At 45.1% G+C, this 20,064-nt stretch overlaps 1 protein-coding gene across 9 annotated transcripts in view; it reads left to right on the plus strand.

Annotated features, from left to right (window-relative positions):
* Positions 1-3,949: 3,949 nt before the first annotated feature.
* Positions 3,950-20,064, plus strand: part of Znf827 (zinc finger protein 827) — a 176,209-nt gene continuing 160,094 nt past the window's right edge. For 7 of the 9 annotated variants that reach the window (XM_027404898.2, XM_027404900.2, XM_035442516.1 and 4 more), the window contains exon 1: positions 3,951-4,525. In XM_027404898.2, the coding sequence (XP_027260699.1) occupies positions 4,483-4,525 (43 nt within the window). In that variant the 5' untranslated portion in view covers positions 3,951-4,482. Of the gene's footprint in view, positions 4,526-20,064 lie in introns of all 9 variants that reach the window. The other 2 variants (XM_027404893.2, XM_027404894.2) reach the window with 1 other exon arrangement.

Raw genomic sequence — 20,064 nt, forward strand, 5'->3', positions numbered from 1 at the left:
AGAAAGACTTGCCTGAAGACCTAGCCTCACACAGATATGTAGTGAAAGAGGGAACTATACATAAATAATCTTGTCACATAATTGTGAATATCTTTCTTTGACACTAAAGTTCAATGAATAGTAGTTCCTTAAAAGTTATGAGCAGTGTGGGATCTGAAACCATATCAATGAACTTTCCTAGGTTTTTTTTTGTTTTTGTTTCTGTTTTTCACTAAGATACATTAATCCATTTTTTACTTTGAGCAAATCTCCTACAATGACCTGACTTAGTAACATTATGCATTGGATATTTGCAATATGTTGGTTAAATTGAGTTAGGAAGATCTTTCAAAATGTTGACACTACTTTTAAAAAGACACATTTATTAATATCACCATGGATCTCATAAAACAAATGAAGTGTTAGGAAACCATTATGCTCACATTAACAAACACAAGACTTGTAAGTTTTTACTTGTAGTTACAAATACTGCCATTTCTAGAAACCACTATTGCCTGCTTTCTTTTCAGTTACAAGATCACATCATTTTTTTCTTTTTGAGAAGAACCCAAGTTTGTCTGCCAATCATTCTTTCAAGTAAAGATAATGTCCCGCATGAAAAGAAGACTATTTCCAGCAATCTCAGGAGAGATTTTCCTCTGGCCACTGACTGACGGACTTAGGAGCAGCAGCAGCAGCGAGTGCTTTCTGTGCCCATTACTTCATCAAGAGAAAAGTCTTGTCTCAAGGGTTCAGATTTAGGAAAATTATTAATTTTTTCTGCTCTATCAAGGGCATTTTTGTTGTCTTCTCTAAGTACTTGTGGTGAAGTACAAATGGCTAATCACAATAGTGGTGCCCCCGCCTTGATTTGTGCCAAGGTGCCAGCATTTTACCCATCACTGCCTTGGCCTCCTTACTACAAATGCCAACATGGAGAAAAGGGCAAATAACATCTTAATATTATTACAAAAGTTTAAAAAACATTATTAATTAATTAATTGATTGATTGATTAATATTATTGAGGGCTGCTGCACATACCAAGACACATGTGTGCAGGTCAGAGAAAGTGAAAGTGGCTTCCTTTGTTCCACCAAGCAGGTGTCAGAGGCAGGACTCAGGCCACCGGGCTTGTCAGCACATACCATAGCTGCTGAGCCATTCTCATCCTAAACATACCTGTGACCCTGTGGATGCTCTGTAGACAATGTACTATTCTAAGAGCTGTAATCCCACTGTCTACCCACCTTCAGCAATTCTTGGGCTTAAGCAGGGTTACACCTGTGAACTAGCATTTATGAAATGTCTTAGAATGCACAATTTACAAAAAGAATCCAAATAAATCTTCCAGTTGATGGATGGTGGAGATGGGGTAAAAAGAGGACTAAGAAATAGATGGTCTTAAAAGCATTGTGAAACAAAACAATATTTGAGTCTCATGCTATGGTGAATAAGAATCCAAACTGATGGTTCATGGGTATGTGTACCCAAACATATTAAATTTGGATTTTGAATTTTGTTGTGGTAATCTCCAATATCTGTCTTCCTAATATTTTAGATTGGCCCAACATTAAAATTTGTTTGAATACATAGCAATTAAGGGTAGATACAAAAGAACTTGAAGAGTGTTGCCTATTGTTCAGATATCAACCTGAGATTTAAACAGAACACCCTGTTTATTTCTATTTCCTATTGTTATGTATCACTTCAAATAATTTTTGGGAAAAGGTAGAGGTATGAATAAATTCCATTTAAAATGCTTTTGGCTGTTGATGAAACACCTATATAATTAAAAGTCAAAAGCATTTGCCTGAATGCCTTTAAAAGGTCGCAGGAAATGCACTCAGCTTGGAGGAAGTCCCTAAAATGTGTTTTCAATTACACTGTAGTATGTACTGTGAGGAGTCATTGCAGTTGCAGGAAAAGGTGGTGCCCTGCCCATTTGCAGTTGTGATGCTAATATCCTAGGTAAATGTTCTGAGGGAGGCGTGGTTGGGTGTCATACTATTGTGTTTACCGCTTGTTGGGAGTGCACTGCACAGAATGGATGAACTTGAGTTTATTCATATGTGAACTTCAAACCTGATGCATAGTCCAAGTCATGGCCAACTGGATTTGATCTGAATTGAAAGATAGTCTATTTCAAATCACAACACAGGGAAGTTTAGCTGCCTCTTTTTGTTTGTTTTTCTTATTTTGAGACAGAGCCTCACTGTGTAGCCCTGGCTGTCCTGGAGCTTGCTGTGTAGACCAAGCTGGCCTCAAACGCATAGATATCTGCCTGCCTCTGCCTCCCTATTGCTGGGATCAAAGCTGTTGGTGGCCATGTCTGATTTTAACTACCATTTAAACATTTTTTTTCTTTGAATTAGTTTAAGGTTGATGCTCCAGTATAAACTTAATTGTTTTACACTGTATTTATTCTAGCAAGCATTTAAACTTGCTTTAGATAATATCACTTAACATTAGGGTGCTTGATATGTTGGTAGACATCAACAAGGAGGGGTTCATACTGACAGTTCATTATTAATGAAAGCCATCTTTTGGGAGACACAGTCCCCTTCACAGTTTCCTAATGAAAACAATATAAAGCTATTGCCACTGTTAAAGGGGTTGTACCTACACTTAACCACCATGGCTCTCTTTAACACCACTGGAGACTTCTAAGTCCCATTAGTTACTCATGTCCACTTATAGAATGACGTTTTAATGTTGTTTCTTCACTGTGACTCCGCCCTCTTTGATGAAAACATTTATTTAACAATTGGTAGGAAAATATTTAACCTAATAAGTTGATGAGTCAAGAGTTCTTTTAAGCTCAGAAGGGAAGATGTAGTTTAAATAATGCACCTTTTTATTTTTCAGCTCTGACTCATGACATATAATGTATTCCACCAAGTTCAAAGTTTCCCCTTACAAAGAGTTTTATGAAATAACTCTTCTTCAGACCAATTTTTTACTTCAATTATAGTAGCAGATTTTGGAGTTTTAAATCATTAACAACCTCCCCATGAACTTTTATCCGAGTGGCTTACAGTCAGAGGAAGAACTGTTCTCACTGAGTACCTTTTGTGTGGAGGCCGTCCTTTTCTGTTTTTCCTCTTTATGTGTCTCTTTGAAGCAAGATGTGTGATTTGTAAAGTAATGAAAGTATATCGCTTAATGAAAGCTGCTGTAGTGAGCTCAAACTGCACCCTGGGATTGCTTCAGGGTACCTGTGTCAGCTACCTGTGTTCTGGGGGGATGGGGGTGGTGAATTTCAGAAGTTAAGATCGCTGTGTGCACTGTAGGACTATCACATAGCAGTTAAGTCAACCCTCAGGAGTGACCTAATCTTATTTTCCCTCTTTCTTGACCAAGGACCTGTAATTTTCGTTTAGGTTGAGTTTTCAAGTGTTAAACTCTACCAGACCCTCCAAAATTGGGCGTTCATTCCATCCACCTACTGATCTTGCCATATGCTCTTTTAATTAAAAAAAAAATTCCATTGGGCTATTTTAAGTGAATGTGTGAGAGTCTGTAACCTCCAGACTCAAGGTGATGGGGTGAGAGAGTGAATCTTTCAGTGACAAAGCCTGAAGAATTTTATGCAGAACCAAATACAGTTCCTTAAAAAAAAAAAAAAAAAAAAAAAAAAAAAAGGAAAAGAAAAAAGGAATCTGTAAAATAATGTTTCAAGGGCGGGGGGGAAAACTTTTCCACCCCCCCTTGATTGGGCGACTAGCGGGATAAATTTGAAGAAGTCCATCCCACCCCCGCACGCGCGCCCCCCATTCTTTCCAGACAGAGCCGTTGTAAATGCGAGGCTGAGTCCGCCCTGAGAGCCTTAGGGCACCTTCCTCTTTGCTGTGTGTGTGTGTGTGTGTGTGTGTGTGTGTGTATGTGTGTGTGTGTGTGTGTGTGTGTGTGTGTGTGTATGTGTGTGTGTGCGCGCGCGCGTGTCTAGCTCTCTCTCTCTCCCTCAGTCTGTGCCTGTGTGTGTGTGTGTGTGAGTGTGTGTGTGTGTGACAGGGAGAGAGAGAGAGCGCGAGAGGAGAGCGAGAGAGCGAGCGAGCTGCGAGCTGTGCTGCCGCCGCCGCTGCCCTTTGATCCCGACATTAGTGTTAGGGGCTCGGAGACACAGCGCGCGGCCATAGACACCGCCGCACCGGCGCTCATTTATTTATGCCTCCCATCACACGCGAGCACAGGACACACACACACTCACACCTATTAGATCCGTTTCCATTGAAGAATATCACGCTCGGGGACAAGCCAGGTGCACGACCAAAAAATTAAAAAAAGGAGAAAAAAAAAAGAAAGAAAGGAAAGAAAAGAAGAAAACCCCTCTTCTGGCTCCAGGAAACAAGCTTCAGCCCATTGCACACACCGGAGAGAAGGGGTTTCCCCCTGCCCGCCCCCCAACTACCTCCCGGCTCCTGCCAGTGTCTGCCTGTCTGCCCCCACGGGGGGTTATTTGATCTCGCATTAACCGAGGAGGAGAATGTGAGAAAAGGGGGAAAATGCCCAGGAGGAAGCAGGAGCAGCCCAAGCGCCTTCCCTCACGTAAGTCATCCCTTCTCCACCTCCTCTCGTGCCATTTTCTCTCCCTCCCTCTCCTCTTTCCCCTCCGCAGCCTCCGCCGTTGTTTTCTGCATTAGTTTAGGGTTACAGAGGTGAAACTGACAAAGACACAGCCCGGGTTACTCCTCGTTTAGGTCTATGCCGAGGCAGCCATGTTGGTGATGATCAGCCCCGTGCCCTTTCTATTCTCTCTCTCTCTTTTTCTTTCTTTCTCTCGCCCCCCTCTTTTTTTTTCCTTGAGGTCGGGCTTTCCCCCCGTTTCCCTCCCCCTCCTCACTCCGGGTTGCGGGGGAGGGGGCGGGAGGAGGGGAGCGGTGTGGATGCCGGGTTTTTGTCGCGGGTGGGGGGAGGTGGGAGAGGTTGCAATCTTGAAAAAAAGAAATTCCGTGTGGATCCCGGCGCCCGGGGGTGCGGGGTCGGGGCGCCGCCGGCCGGGGCCGTGACATGGCGATTGGGGGTGTCGGCCGGGGCGCGGGCGCGCGGCCGCCCGCGGGCTGGGGACCGGAGAGGTCGGTCTCCGGCTAAAGGTTGCGCCGGGGTGGGTCGGCCGCGGAGCCGCGGACGGCTGGAGCTGGAGGCGGAGGTGGAGGCGGCGGCGGAGGGGGAGCCGGGGGCGGCTGCGGAGGGTGTGGGGGCCCGGGGGGCGCGGCGGCCGGGCGGGGGCGAGGCCGGGCAGCCGAGCGGATGTGGGGTGCGGGAGCCGCGCCGAGGCTGAGGCGAGGCAGCCAGGGCGGCGCGCGGCGCGCGAGGTCCCTGCAGAGCCGAGGGGAGGGCGGAGCGGGGCTCCCGGCCGCAATAAAATGCGGGGTCAGGCGGCGCAGACGGAGCCGGGGCGACGCGGGCTCGCGGACCCCCCTCCCGGGCCAGGCCGAGCAGAGTCCGCGACTAAAGTGCATCGCAGCCCTCCCGGCCGCGGCCACACACACACACGCCAACTGGAGACTCGCGCCCCCTCCTCCACCCGCGCCTCGGGTCCCTCTGCGCCGCCCTCCCGCTTTTCTTTGCGAGACTCTTAACTTTTCCCCCACTCCCTCTCGGGCTCCCCCCTCGTCCCCCCCATGCTCTCCGCTCGGAGTGTTCCGAGATGCTGTTGGAGCTAAAAGTGAAGGAGAAAGAAGCAACTAAAAATATCCCCCCGGGGCCGCCCGGCTCCTTGAATGCAGGGGAGAGGGGGCAGGGGAGAAGGCGTGGGGCGGGGTGGCGGGAGGAGGGGACGCGGGAGGCGCCGGAGGGAGGGGTCGGGGGAGACAGAGGGTCAGTTTCTCCTCTCCCCCCTCCCCCCTGCGCTGCTCCCCTCTCCAGGGCGGCTTGGCGCTGCTCGGAGTCCGATCCTGCAATACCCGGGCTGGGGGCGGGAGTGGAGCTGGAGAGCCCGCCCTCGCGGGTGTCAGGCCGACGTGGTCGGTCACCTGAAGTTCACGGAGGGTGGGGGAAGGGTTAAGGTTATGGTGTCTCGGGTTCTAGGCGAGTGTGTGTGTGTGTGTGTGTGTGTGTGTGTTTCCGCCGCAGACGGGCGAGCGCGATCGATCTCCCCCTCGAGAAATCTCCGCGGGGCTGCTGTGGCCCGGGCGGGCGGGCGCGGAGGCACCCGGGCCGTGGCCGGAGTGGCGAGCAAGGGCACGCGCGGGCAGTCCGCTCCGCAAACATTCCTCTTTTCTTCCCCCTTCCCGGTACGCAAGGAGGCGACGCACTGGGCTCGGGTTGTGCTTTTTTTTTCCCCTTCCTTTAGGAAAAAAAAAAAAAAAAGAAGAAGAAGAAAATGCCCCCGTGCAGTCCTTTCTTCGCCTGCCCGCTAGAGGTTCTGAGGATAATATCACATATGTAATATATATGCACATAAAATCACTCGCAGGCGGCTGCGTGTGTAGGAAAATTTTTGTGCGAGGAGGAGGAGGAGGAGGAGAAGGCGGCGCAGTCGGGGCGGGCGAGGCGGGAGGCTCCGCGCTGCAATTCACAGAAAACTCGCAGCAGTTGGTGGAAGTGTGCGTGCACATGGCCGGCCCAGGCGCCCCGCGACTCGGACGCGCGTGGGCAGGGAGGGGAGGCCGGTGTCCCGGGCGGGCGCCGCCGCGGGAGGCTTGCCCTGCTCGCACAAAATGGGCTTCAGTGTTCTCCGCGAACTTGCCCTTAGATGGCAACTTTGGGAGCTGATGAGCTTGTGTGCGAAAACCAGGGCGGTGAGGTTACTTGGTCATTTTCCTTTCTTCTCTTCTCCCCCTGCTTAAAAAAAAAATGTTGGCTGGGTTAGAGGGAGGGTGGGAGAGGAGAAGGGATTTATCTGTTTCGGCTGAGGCTGCTGGAACGCTGCCCCTCCCGTGGTGTGCAGTGTAGTCGGGCAGCTGCAGCCTGCCCTGCCGGTGACCTTGACCCTGACCTCCTGCGACTACCCTCAGTCTGAGAGGAAATTCAGGCTCCATTTTAGCTCCGATGTCTGTGGGCCTCTCCTGCGGGTTGCTGCCTGTTGATGAAGTTGTATTTTGAGAGTAGGCTCCCTCCTTGTTCTCTGATTGAATGCTGTTATCTACTCTCTTAAAAAAAAAAAGCCTCTCTCTTGCAGTCACATTAAGCCACTTTTACCTAAGTAATAAGCAATTTACTTTTGGAAGCACAGTAAACGTTCCTGCCCCTACACGCCTCTTTTTAAGGGAAGCCTTACTTTGGAAAGCATATCCACCTCTTATTGAATGGATTTTTTTTTTTTTTTTTTTTTTGTGGCTATGTACTGCCTTTTCTGAGCAGGGTTTACACGTGTTTTATAAGCAATTTACATTTTGAGTAAGAGCAATTTCTGGGCAAATGGTGTATTTTGCAAGCCTGTCATAGTAACCCAGGGCTTGCTAAGAGCCCAGTGAGGATCTCAGAAACTTGAAAATGATATATAGACTTAAGACATACCAACTTGGGTAAAAGTGAATGTTAATTTTTATCCAGTACAGAATATAGTTGGAGAATACGTCCTAGTTTTCAATACTGAACTGTTATTTACGTTTGAGAAAAGGGCCCCTCCCCTGGGAGAACTATTTTGTATCAAGGTTAAAATACAGTTGAATCTGGGGATTCAAGGTGCCTGGTAGAAGTCATTTTGGAGTTTTAAGAAGCTAAATAGAGACAGATCTAAACGTTGTGTGTCTTGTAGCTGAAGCAAGGAGGTGATTAAATGAATCAACTGGGGAAATTTAAGTTGCTTCTAAAGCCAGAGACCCTTTTGAGTAAATGTAGAAGTTAGGGCCACTATTGGTATGTTGATTTTAAAATTGAAAGCACCTGTAAACATTCAAGAAATGTACCCTGTGTGTGCCACATACAACATATTCTCACACACTTGTGCTGTTAGACTTTGTAGAATGGTTGAAAGGCTTTCCACATGAGCCAGCACACTCTTTGCCTTTGTACCGTAGCAATATGGCTAAAGAGTTTTAGGGCACACACCGTTGCCACATACAGATGTTTGTTGTGAGTGAGTTTCTTTTTCACATTAAACAATACTGTCCAGGAACAGTCTGGCCCTGCAAAGCCCACTGTCTTTCCACTGCACAGTACAGACAGCAGGGAACCTGGACATTCCACCCTAGAGTGGATTAGTCTTGGAAATCCAGGCGAGCACTTGGTATTATCTGATACCAAGTCTGGGGTGAGCCTCGGCTCCTGGCACGGAGTACTAGCAATTCCCCAGGCTGGGCTCTGGCCTGCTAAGGTTTCCTAGCTCCTTCTGTTCAGCTAGACACCCCTGGGACTGTTCAGAACCGAATTAGCTATAGAGATGGGTGAGCCTTTAACCTGACATTCCTAACCTTAGCCTTGGGTTTCTTATTTAAAATTCTATAGTCATTTTCTTCTGGGCCTCAACTAAGTGTGTGTGTGTGTGTGTGTGTGTGTGTGTGTGTGTGTGTGTGTGTGTGCATTTGTTTGTTACATGGGCCTCCTCATACATACACAGAAAAAAGTAGTATATGTCCTATGGAGGTGAAGTGGACCTGCTGGCTACATGACACAGAGAAGTTCTGTAGTAACTTTTGGAGGTAGGACCCAGTTAAGATGTTAAACCTATATTATAGTTGAGGGTTAGGTTTAAAGATGATATTATTCAAAGTAAAGGCCTGTGTTTCTTGGCTTAATGCAGTAATTTTAATTTGGGGGTTTAAGATGTGACTCAAGTGCTGTGGATGGCTCTTTCACAAAGGTTCTTCCATTAATAAAGTTCATGCTAGTTTAAAAGAATGACCTAGAGGTTCTTTCAGATGAACCAGGCTCTCACTTATCAGAATCCCAAACAGTGTCACTTAAGAAGCTTCATCAGTCTAAGAGGATGGGAGGGAGCTAACTCGGGGACTGCATGGCAGGCTGGGACCTGTCAAACTATTACATATGGGATCATGAGGCTGAGAGAGGGATCAGGAAGGTCGCTCTAATGCACTTATTCCATCTCTATGTTCCTTACCAGTGGTAACCAGCACTTTCAAATTTCTGCATTAGCATCAGTTTACCCATACACATATATGAGTTTAGAGTCTATTGCACTTATCATGGGTATTTGCCTGATACCTACTCCCCAGGGTAGGAAAAGTTAATAAAACAGTTGTTCTATTATTCCAGTGTTTTCACTGTTTATTCAGTCGTGAGTAAGATCAGAACAGGTTATTGTGTTCTTCATTAACAAAACTTTAGCAAATTCTGCTCTCTAGTAAAACTGGGAAGCAAAATGACTGGAAAACAACTGGATCCTTTATTTTTGTGCTTTTATGAGTCTCTCTCTCTCTCTCTCGTGTGTGTGTGTGTGTGTGTGTGTGTGTGTGTGTGTGTGTTTTGTGTGTGTGTGTGTGTGTGTGTAGCCAACGGAAAGGAACTTAACTCTGCTTTATTTCTTACTAATTTTTGCAGCGACCAGGCACTGTGACCTGACTAACCCATGGGGAACTTTTTAAATCTGAAGTAGCAGAGTATTTCACAGCTCTTGTCAGACAGGTCTAATGATTCTGGGGGTCATCCCTATGTGTTCCCCAAAGAGCACCCTTGTATCCCTCCCTAAGACAGCAAGGAGGCCATCACCAGGTTTCTTGTTAAAATACAGAAGATGGCTAAAAAAAAAAAAAAAATCACTTTCCCTCTAATGCTTCAAAATAGTTACTAATAAAAAAATTGATTTTTAATTTATCTGTGCTGCCATCTCTCTCTCAAGATGACACAGCCGGTGTGAGCTGACAAGTCTCTCACACAAAGCGTTAATAGATCACAATGGAGAAGTCGAAATTGGACAGCTTTCTGCTCGCCTGAGTGCCGATGCACATTTTGTAGTTGAGAATCTTTGGATGGTCTCTGTTAGGGGTTCTCAGGGATGTGAGGAGAAGCCCTGCTTAGAGGGATGTGCAAAATCAGACAAACACAGTTGTGTATTCAAAGGAGAGTGTGCTTCAATACCCAGGCAGATTCCTGGGCTCAAAAGTTGGTTCAAAAGATAAGGAATCTCATTAATTATGACCAACATGGATTTGTAGATAAAGTTAGATTAGAAATGTGTGGTGCTGGATTGGATTGGCAAGCTGGTTTATCTAATAATCCCGGTAGTTTGGGTTCAAATTGTGTCTGGATGCATATAGTTTTACAAAAGGGAAAAAGTTCTGTCATCCCATGCTACTAACTCTGCTCACTCACATGCAAATCCTAGGTCACTGGGATTGCTGTAACAAAATGCCTTTGGTCAGATACTCTATTAAACACAGTTTGTTTTCATAGTTGTTGGGTTGAAAAAGTTCAAAATCAAGATGACCACAGATTTAGTGTTATGTGGTAAAGACTCTCCTCTCTCCTCCAACAGTGGTGCCTTCTGGCATACTCACGTGGTAGAAGGGATGACTAAGTTGCCTGGGGCCTCTTTCATCATGGTTCTGCCCTTCTGACCCAGTCACCTGCAAAGACCTTCCTCCTGACACTATCATACTGGGGATGAAGTTTCAATATAGGAATTGTTTGGAGAAGGGGATGCAAAGATTGAGCCTTTGTATAGCCCAAGGTCTGAGGGGAAGGATGGAGGTGCCTACATGGCTGCACTGTGTGAGGCTTGCTTAGTGCCTATGACTAGTCACCAAGGCCATCAGCAGGGCTGAATGGTGCCGTATTATTTTGATGAGGTTAAAAATCCTTTAACTTGAAGTAGTCCTCCATTCTTCATTCTCAAATCTCTGGTGTAGTATTAGGCTCCTAGAGGCAACCACAAACAGCATGCTGCTGCCCCTGAACCCCATCTTCCTATTCTGAGTGGTGTATTAGGAATTGCCTATAACTTAATCAGCTGCCAAGGTAACAGGTATGTTCAAGAATTTCTAGCATGAGAGTTTACAAGACTGTGGGCTTTGTGGTAAATAAGGGGCTAGAACTTGGGTTTTACTTATTGGAAAGAAATCAAGACAGGGTCTGGTTATGGTAAGAGGTAGGTGTGTGTGTGTGTGTGTGTGTGTGTGTGTGTGTGTGTGTGTGTGTGTGTTCCTTTGATTTCATTACTGATTTTGGCCCTGGTAATATACCCATTAAAGCCCCATTTGGGGTGCTCAACCTTGTGAATGCTGCTGTCCTCCCTTCCTGCCTCCTCCTTTGGAAGGTGTTGCTTAGTAATTCATATCATGTAGGTAGGGCTGAGTGTACACAACGCTTTATGGTTCATGGTAGCTGAGATGTCTTCTGTCATATTGTATAAGGAAATAATGCACAACGCACAGACCTTGGAAATAGCTGAGACTGCTTGCTGGGCTAAGTTCCTAGCCACTGTCTCCCTTCTGTAGGTGAGTTTAGTATTTCTACCCTCTGTAAATTATGTTTGTATGACACTGGAGAATAGTGTATGAGCACGTGCAGGAATGGAGCCTGACTGGTGGTTCTTGTCACCTACCTCGGGTAGAACTGATGGAGATCTGAGGGAGCTTTGTAGATTTCAATCAAACTTTATCTTGATAAACAATCTTAAACCACATGGGTACATTTTGCTGTTTATTTTCTAAAAGTTAACCTCATTGTATACACACACACACACACACACACACACACACACACACACACTGACTGAACTTTGGCTAACTTTATGAAATGCACAGTGATACCCACCCATAGTCTGAGGTCAGAATGAGTCCATTAACAGCTTTGCTTTTTCAAATAGGGACCTAGGGTTATATTAAATGCAAGGCGAGCCAGGGTTATAGTAAGTGCAAGTGGATTCTATGTGACTAAAAAGAGTGTTTTCTTCAACTGTTCAGCCCCTTCTAATTAAAAAGAGACAGTCTTTCCCACCAAAGTTCTGCCTCTGTGGTTCTTACATGACCAGGTACTCTTTGCCTCTATTAAAGAAAAACCAAGGCTTTGAAAGCTGTAGCTCAGTGGTAGAGTGCTTGCCTAGCTTGCATGAGGACCTAGGTTCAATTCCCAGTGCTGGGACAGGAAAACCAGACCCAGTCCATCTCTCTATTAGTAAAGGAATAGATTCAGAGGCCTCTGAACTTGTGAAACCAAACCCCAATAACTTCTGCCTTTTCCTGCTAATTTCGACAGAGGTCAGAAAAGTGGCTAGATCCCATTAGAAGCAGGGTGTGGGGGAACAAAAGAGAGGTGAGAGAGAGGTGTGGATCTCAGGGTGGATTGTTCTGAGTGCTCTGAAGAAGTTGGCCTTCAAAGGGGACTGATGAAGGCCAGGAGAAAATGATCTTTTACATGATTGATCAGCAGTTCTCAACTTATCTGAGGCTTTGAAACAAGCTACTGTGCTTGTGGAGAACGATAGATTTTTCTCAAGTTACTGAGTCTGGTGGTGGGTTTTAAAAAGCTCTTGTTTTGTCATAAGAGAGAGAAAGCACCCTCAGTGACAGTGACTTTGGCCTTTTTTCCTTTTGCTGTATACTGTGTGAGTAAAGTGAAAACAAAGGGCTCATGTGCTTTTGAGGTTCACTGGGTAGCGGTCAAGTGCACAAACTCTCGTGCTGGGCTGTTCATATCCCAGCTCTGCCACTGGGTAGCTGTGTGACCTTGGACAAATGACTTAACTTCTCTGTCGTACACTTTCTTCATCTTTAGTGATAACGGTTCCTGAATCTTCAGAGTCATCATTAGGATCATTTAAATACATGTAAATCTTATATGAATATGCAAACCATGCCTAATTAATGCCTTCTACATAGAAAGAGTAAAGTAAGCAGAATATGCAGTTAAGCACATGAAACATGTTTATAGGTTTAGATTGTGATTAGCCAAAATTTCGATCTTGAACTTTATGGCAGTTTTCGTGTTTTTCATTATTGTCCTTTTTTTCTTTTTCATAGCTCTCAAGTTAGTGGAGTGAGTAATAACAATATAATATGGTAAAGTTCATTTATGAGGCTATTATTATAGAGCTAGACTAACATTCTGTAGGCCAACAATATTATAATAGGCTGTTGCTAAAGGATTGAATTCCTTTGTGTCTGTGATTTGCCCAGAATCATATCTAAGTTGTGCAATACCCATATGAATTATGACAGGCTTTTACTTGAAGGTAAGGACAATGAATCCTCTCACAGTGACCTACACTGAAGCTGAGAAGGAGGATAGTATTTAATGAAGGTTTGTTAGTCATTCACTCAACAGGAGATCTGCGCATTAAAACAATTGAGAGGAAATTGACATGGTTTTCCACATGTTGTGTGGGTCATAGTTCAGAGTTTGCACAAATTGGAGACAGCCAGTCTGCTGTCTCTGATCACAGGGACCAGTCCAAGAGAGCATATCCCACAGATGTTTAAGTCTTGAGGGGTGTATGTTGCATCTTCGTTTATGTCCAGGGTCACAGACAGGGCCACACTAGTGTGTTCTGCCTCACACAGTGTGTTTAAAAACTTCAGACAGCATTTTGGAAATTGGAGATTTTACACTTGAGAGCGCAGGCACACACACACACAACACACACACACACACACACACACACACACACACACACACACGCACACACACAAAGAAAAAGCCATATTTCCAGCTTCTTCTAAACACTTGGAAGAGCAGGCAGCACCGGCCCACCTCCCCACATGACCGCAATCTGCTGTAGTCAGTGGCGGCTGTCTCCTTCCCTGGGCATGTGCTCCTCAGTCTGCCACAGTTCCTGCCACTTGGCCACCATGTTCCCATATGCATGTGCACCTGCCCGCCTCCCCCAAGTCTTTTCCATGGCCATCCCTGAAGGCAATTGGATTAGGAACTGCTCTTCATTCTGAAGCATTTTCTGATCTTTCAATTTAGCACTGTGTCAAAGGGATTTCGAACCATACTGCAGGGCGGAGTTTAAGAAGCACTACAAGGTAGGGGGTTCAGATCCTGGCTATGCCACATTTTAGCTGTGACAGTAGCAAGTGGCTCTCTCCTTGTTTTTCTCGGTTGCAAAATGGTTGAAAACAGCTTCCAAGAGGGAACTGCATGAGCTCATACATACAAATTTTTATATGCATGTCCAACATGTAGTATGTATTCAATAAATGCCGATGGCACTAATACACCTGAGATGTACACTCGTTCCAGCCGAGGGGCTCTGGGATTTCTCACATTGAGCTTGGATAATCTTGCTGCCCTTCATTTTCTGATCACTGTCAGGCAGCTCAAATCTGTGGTTACACGTGAGGCTTGGGTGTCTAGAAGACATGGCACCCCCAGACTTAATTCACTTGGCTTGGAGGCGACCTTTTAAAAATTAAATTCCCCAGACATCTGAATGAACAGCCAGAGCTGAGGATTCCTGAATTAGCTGGGACTGTCCCACTCTGGGATGATGTCATGTCAGCCATCAAGACAGGAGACGCTGAGCCCAGGCAAGTTAGTGACCATACTTCTTTAGATTTCAAAACTGGGCTTGAGCAACCGGCTTCAGCTTGTCCAGGCTGGTAAAGGCCTGGACAGAAGAATGGACCCCATCCTCCATCATGTATGTCCACTTCCAGACCACAATCTTCCCACTCACTTTCCACCAAGACCTCTCATGGGTTCTGCGGCCTTGCAAAGTTATTGAATGTCTGTGTTGCTTAAGCAATTCCACCTTGTCAAGTGGCAACACTATGTTACCCTAACTTTTTGTTTACGTTGTGCTGTGGTTCCAAAAGCTGTTTCACTGGTACCATGGGCATGTGAATTAGGCGGAGAACAGCTTCTAACAGTTATTGGCAGAAAGGGAGAAACTGAGTCAGAGAGAGCATAGCAGCTCAAGGCTAGCTGTATCATCACTGCCAAGGGCAGGACCCTGTTATGGGTCCAGAGAGGCTGAGGGCCATGAGATTTTCCTGGGTCTCCATACTCGAAAGTGTCATTTTGGCACCTTCACAACAGCTCAGAGATCATGTCCTGTGTGGTCCTCAGATGCTGATAGAACACTTGGATTTGCATGAATCATGAACACTGTATTTCATTCCTTGAAGGTTCTAGATCTGGACTTTTGACCTCAGTCAAATGGTGGTGTGCAGAGCACATCAGGGACCTCGTCTGGGATGGGCTGCAGCTGGGCTTCTCTTCTGCACTTGTTTGACCCTCCTCTCTGTCCACCCCAGCTCTTTAGAGCAGGAACGGCAGCTGTATGTGAGAGGAAGCACTGTTCCCAAGACACCGTGCTCCAGAAAATCTATTGAATTGTGCCCCATGGGTCTCCCTCTAAAGAACGTGAACTTCAACTAAGAATTTACTAAGTCTTAATCTGACCTTAGGAAGAGAGGGATCAAATTATAGTTACTTGCTTTCTGATGATTGTGGGAGGAGAGATTCCACAGTTTCAAAGTAGCGTGTGGGTCTGGTTACACTGCTTCATTACAGAAGTGGCATGGGTCTGTGGGGTGTTTGTTTCTGTTTTGAGATACTGACTGACTATGTAGTATGGACTGACCTTGAACTCACTGTGCCATCCTGACCTTGAACTCATCGTCTCCCTGCTTCATTGTCCCTAGTGCCCCACCAGGCCAATATAAAGGTGATTTAAAAAGGAAACCCATGGGCTAGATAAAGTAGAACCAGAGTAATCTTTGACAAGATGAGGACCTGTTGAGTGAATAAATAAAACAAGTGGAAAGCAATCCAGCTCTGAAACAGAAGGTCTCACGTGTGAGGAAGCTGGTTCAGCCACCTCCAGAATGATTGTCTAAGGATGGCCAGTCATTTGGAGTAGGATAGGAAAAAGTGTGGACTTCTTTTTAATAACTGTATTGGATTTTGGGGTTGTTGCTGGAGGTAGAGCCCAGGGTCTTCTGCACCCCAGGCATGTGTTCTGCAGCTAAACCTCATCCTTTCAAGCCATTATTTTAAAGATTTATTTAATGTGTTATTTAATGTTTTGCCCTCATATATGTGTGTGCACCATGTGAGTGCACACACACACACACACACACACACACAGAGAGAGAGAGAGAGAGAGAGAGAGAGAGAGAGAGAGAGAGAGAGAGAGACCTTCAAAGGTGCAAAGAGGGCTTCTGAGCCACTGGCCCTGGAGTGGTTGTGAGCCACAATGTGGGTCCTGGAAATTGAACCTAGGTCCTCTGCAAAAGCCACAAGTGTTCTTAAATGCTGAACTATGTTTCTAGCCCTTTATATTGGCTTTTAATGGAAGAGTAGCCTATGGTTAATATAACTAATTAACACTAGATATAAATGTTTAAAATGCATTATGTCCCCTTCTTCTGACTTCCATCCCCACTGCAATCAAGAAATAGTATTTAAAATTCAGCCTCTGTTTGAAATATGGATGCATTTGCACATGGTTGCCTCATGGGGTTTAAGGGCTGCATTCAAAACAAGGGTGGCTACATTGCTCTTATAAATGGATGGACTCAATTCTCCAATACTGAATCCAGATGGGATGCTCTGATGTGAAAGTGAAATTGGAAAACTAGTCACCAGAAGGGAGGCAAAAGGATTGTTGTAAACCCTTGAAGTCATCACCTGAGGAGTGAATTTTGAGGCAGTCGGGAGTGCCTTATCTGAGGTGAGGAGTGGGGATGGGTCACAATCATGTCTGGTGTCTACAGCCAAAGGCATGAAGTTTACTGAACACAAAGGGAGTGATGTTCTCGGAGTTGTCATCCGTGTTCACTTGTCAGTTGATCCTTTTCTTGTACATTCCCTCCTTTAGTCCACCAACAGAATGGACTAAAGTTTTTACATCAGGGGTGGGAGATTTGTAGAGTTTAGCAAGTAGTGTGGGGTTATACTTGGTCTCAGAGCCAAATAGACAGAGAAAGTGATGAGGGAAATTAATTCGGGTTGAGAAGTGTTTCCATAAGCAAAGGAATCGCTAAGCAGAAAATGTCCCAGGACCAGTCAAATGGAAGTTACCAAGGAAAATAATTTCTATTTGACTAGATGAAAAGTGTTATTGAAGCTGGGCAGTGGTGGTACATAACCTTAATCCCAACACTGGGGAGGCAGAGGCAGGCAGATCTCTGAGTTCAAGGCCAGCCTGAACTACAGAGAGAGTTCCAAGGCAGCTAGGGCTCCACAGAGAAACCCTGTCTCAAAAAACAAAAACGGGTGGGGGGAGGGAGAGAGGGAGTGAGGGGAAAAAGAGAGGTGTATTGAATACTAAAAACAAAACAACAGAACCCCTGTTGGAATGGGTGTGACAACATATGCCTGCAATCCAGGGTTTGAGAGACTGAGGCAGGAGGATTATGAGTTCATGTTAGTCGTTAATCAATCAGTCAATCAATCAATCAATATGCAGACAAAACCTGCCCCATGCCCCCAAAGCCCCAGCAACTATCCAGCATTGAGACAAATTCTGTGTGCGTGGAGAAGTTCACATAACCTGTCAGTCAGGAATAGATGTCTAAGGACTTCTATTGTTAGTTTGGGGGCACAGTGGTAAGAAGTATTGAACTCTAAAACAATCTTGTTTTTACAAAGAAGAATTTTATAAAGGAAGTGCTTCTCTGCTGACTTTCCAGTTATCAGTGTAAAACGGAAACCCATTCTCTCCTTGGGGACACCTCTTTCAATAACTGAACTGTTAGCTTTTTGGAATTTGGAGGCGTGGTGACTGACACAAGGCAGCCAGGGGTTTGAGATCCAGCAGGAGTGGGTCCCCATGATGTGTGACTCCTTCCGTTTAGGGCATGGCCTTAAACAGAGCATTTTGAAATGCATTCCCCACCACAGTTCTTTTGTATGTTGAGGTGATACAACCAGAAGACACATACAAATAGACATTCTAACAAGTATGGGATAATATTCTGTCACTTTGCTGTGCAGATGTTTGAGGGGACACAGTCTAAGAGGGATGGGTAAAAGATTCCTGCACGTAGCATCAGAAGCACCCACAGGGACATGGTGGATTTGGATGCTGAGGAGAGAGAACATTCCAAGTAGAAGAAATGACTACAGCCATGTGAGGTGGAAAGGAAGCCACTAAATGAAGGGCCGTTGCTGAACCAGTGAGACTAAATGAAGGGCTATAGCTGAACCATTGAGTCCGATGGAAGGATAGAAGGCAGGGCAAAGGTAGCCAGCAGGAGTGTGCACAGAGCTCAGAAGTCAGCCACGGAGTGTGGTCTTTCCTGTGCTAAATGAGATGGAGGGTGTGGGCTCGTGAAGGAGTTATGTTTGAAAGCAATTAGGATGAATAGCTGTGGATGACACCACTGATGGGATCCAGGAAGGGCTTCTCGGAGCTTCCCTTCTTACCCTCCTTTCACCTCTAGCATAAATTGGCCAGAAAGTTCTAGTTTCAGGGGCTATGAGGACGGCTATAAAGTGCTTGTCATTCAAGTGTGAGGATCCAGAGTTCAGATCCCCAGCACCTACCTACCTACAAGCTGGGCAGGTATCTTGGCCTACCTACAATGCCAGCGCTTGGGAGGTGGAGATGGAACCTCCTGGGCAAGCTGGTTAGCTAAACTAGCCAAATTGGTGAGCTCTAGCTCCAGCTTCATCGACAGACACTGCCTCAGTCAATCAAGTAAAGAGCAGTAGAAGGCATTTGGCATTAACTTCTGGCTTCCATGTGTATGGCTTCCATATACACATGTGTACATGTACCGGTACATGTGTCCTACACATGTGGGGAAACAAAGGTCTAGTGTCTGCCTTTTACAAGAGAAGACTTGTCTGACTTACACGTGTGTAATGAAACCAGTGAAGGAAGGCTATGAGTAAGGCCAGTGTAATAAGAGTCAGTACCGGCGAGACTGTCCCGGTGTCTTCTTATCTGCTCCTCCACAGCAGTTCATTTTACCCCAATGTCTGCTAATTGTTTCCTTTGCAATCTTCCTGTCTTTGAAATTTATAAATGTGATAGTGTGAGGACCACTTGTCTTCTGTACCTTGGTATTCTTACTCTGTGACTGCCTTGCTAAGACACATCTATGTTGGTGAATGTAGCTGGGCCACCTTCTTTGCAAGGCTCTAATTTGACACTGTAGCAACATTGCAAGGGATGCTGGCTTTGTTTCCTGTTTGCTGTTATGAACAGTGCTTTTATAGACCTGCACGTAGGTCATTGTGGCCCAGGTGCTAGCATTGACAAGACACTGCCTCTCTTACCTTGAGTTTCAGAATCTTCCTTCCTTCCTTCCTCCCTTCCTTCCTTCCTTCTCTTTTTTTCTTTTATTGAAAATAGATTTTTTTTCATATTCTCAGGATGCCTCTAAGTCCCTGGAAGTTAATGAAGACCCCCCAAACACCTTTTGCATATTGTCATGTATTAGATAGTAAAACAGAGAAATTAAATATTTCTATTGCTAAAAATAATAAATGTAACCCAGCATGTAGTAATTATAAACAGCATATTTTTAATGAAAACACGTATTTTTCCAAAAGAGCATGTGTAAAGTGAATGATACTTTGTATGTTTCTGCAAGCCTCTAGTGTTTGACTTCCTAGAGGAAAACTAGATGGTCAGATCTGTTGATGCATTTAATCTGTCCTACCAGGTTAGTGAGGAAAATCTGCCATCATACAGATGCATTGTCACCTTTGCAGGAAATTGTGGATATTCTTTGAACTACACCAAGATCTTGAAGGTTATTTGCAGTGTTGAGTCAAAACATTGCAACGACTTTTTATGTCTGCTACATTCAAATCTACTGAGATGTCTTGTGTTTTGCCTGGATCGTCAGGTACATAACATCAGTATTGGATGTTTGGGGAATATTGACTACCTGAGATATGTAGATCTATGAGATGTTGGCATGTCTCATTGTAAATTTAAAAATTATTTGTATCTGCAAGAATGTTATCTGAAAAAGTCTTTAAGTATGGTATTGGGAATCTGTCAAGTTCACAGTGTAGCAATCAAGTTTTCCAAAATTTTAGTGGTTGCTTGAAACCACTTATCTCTGGCTAAAAACACTGTCAGCCTTTCCTTGAAGTATTAGCTTGACTTCATTCATTTCCAAGAAATAATCTGCCAAAGACCCACATTTGACTGACTGAAATTTGCTAGTTATCCTTTCAAATTAAAAGTAATACACCATGAAAAAAGTGGCTTGTTGGGCTCCTAAGCAAACAGTCGTACATGTTCTTTTCCTTAGTGTAGCCACTTACCTCAG

Source organism: Cricetulus griseus, chromosome 3 (genome assembly GCF_003668045.3).
Source record: "Cricetulus griseus strain 17A/GY chromosome 3, alternate assembly CriGri-PICRH-1.0, whole genome shotgun sequence".
NCBI classification, from domain to species: Eukaryota; Metazoa; Chordata; class Mammalia; order Rodentia; family Cricetidae; genus Cricetulus; species Cricetulus griseus.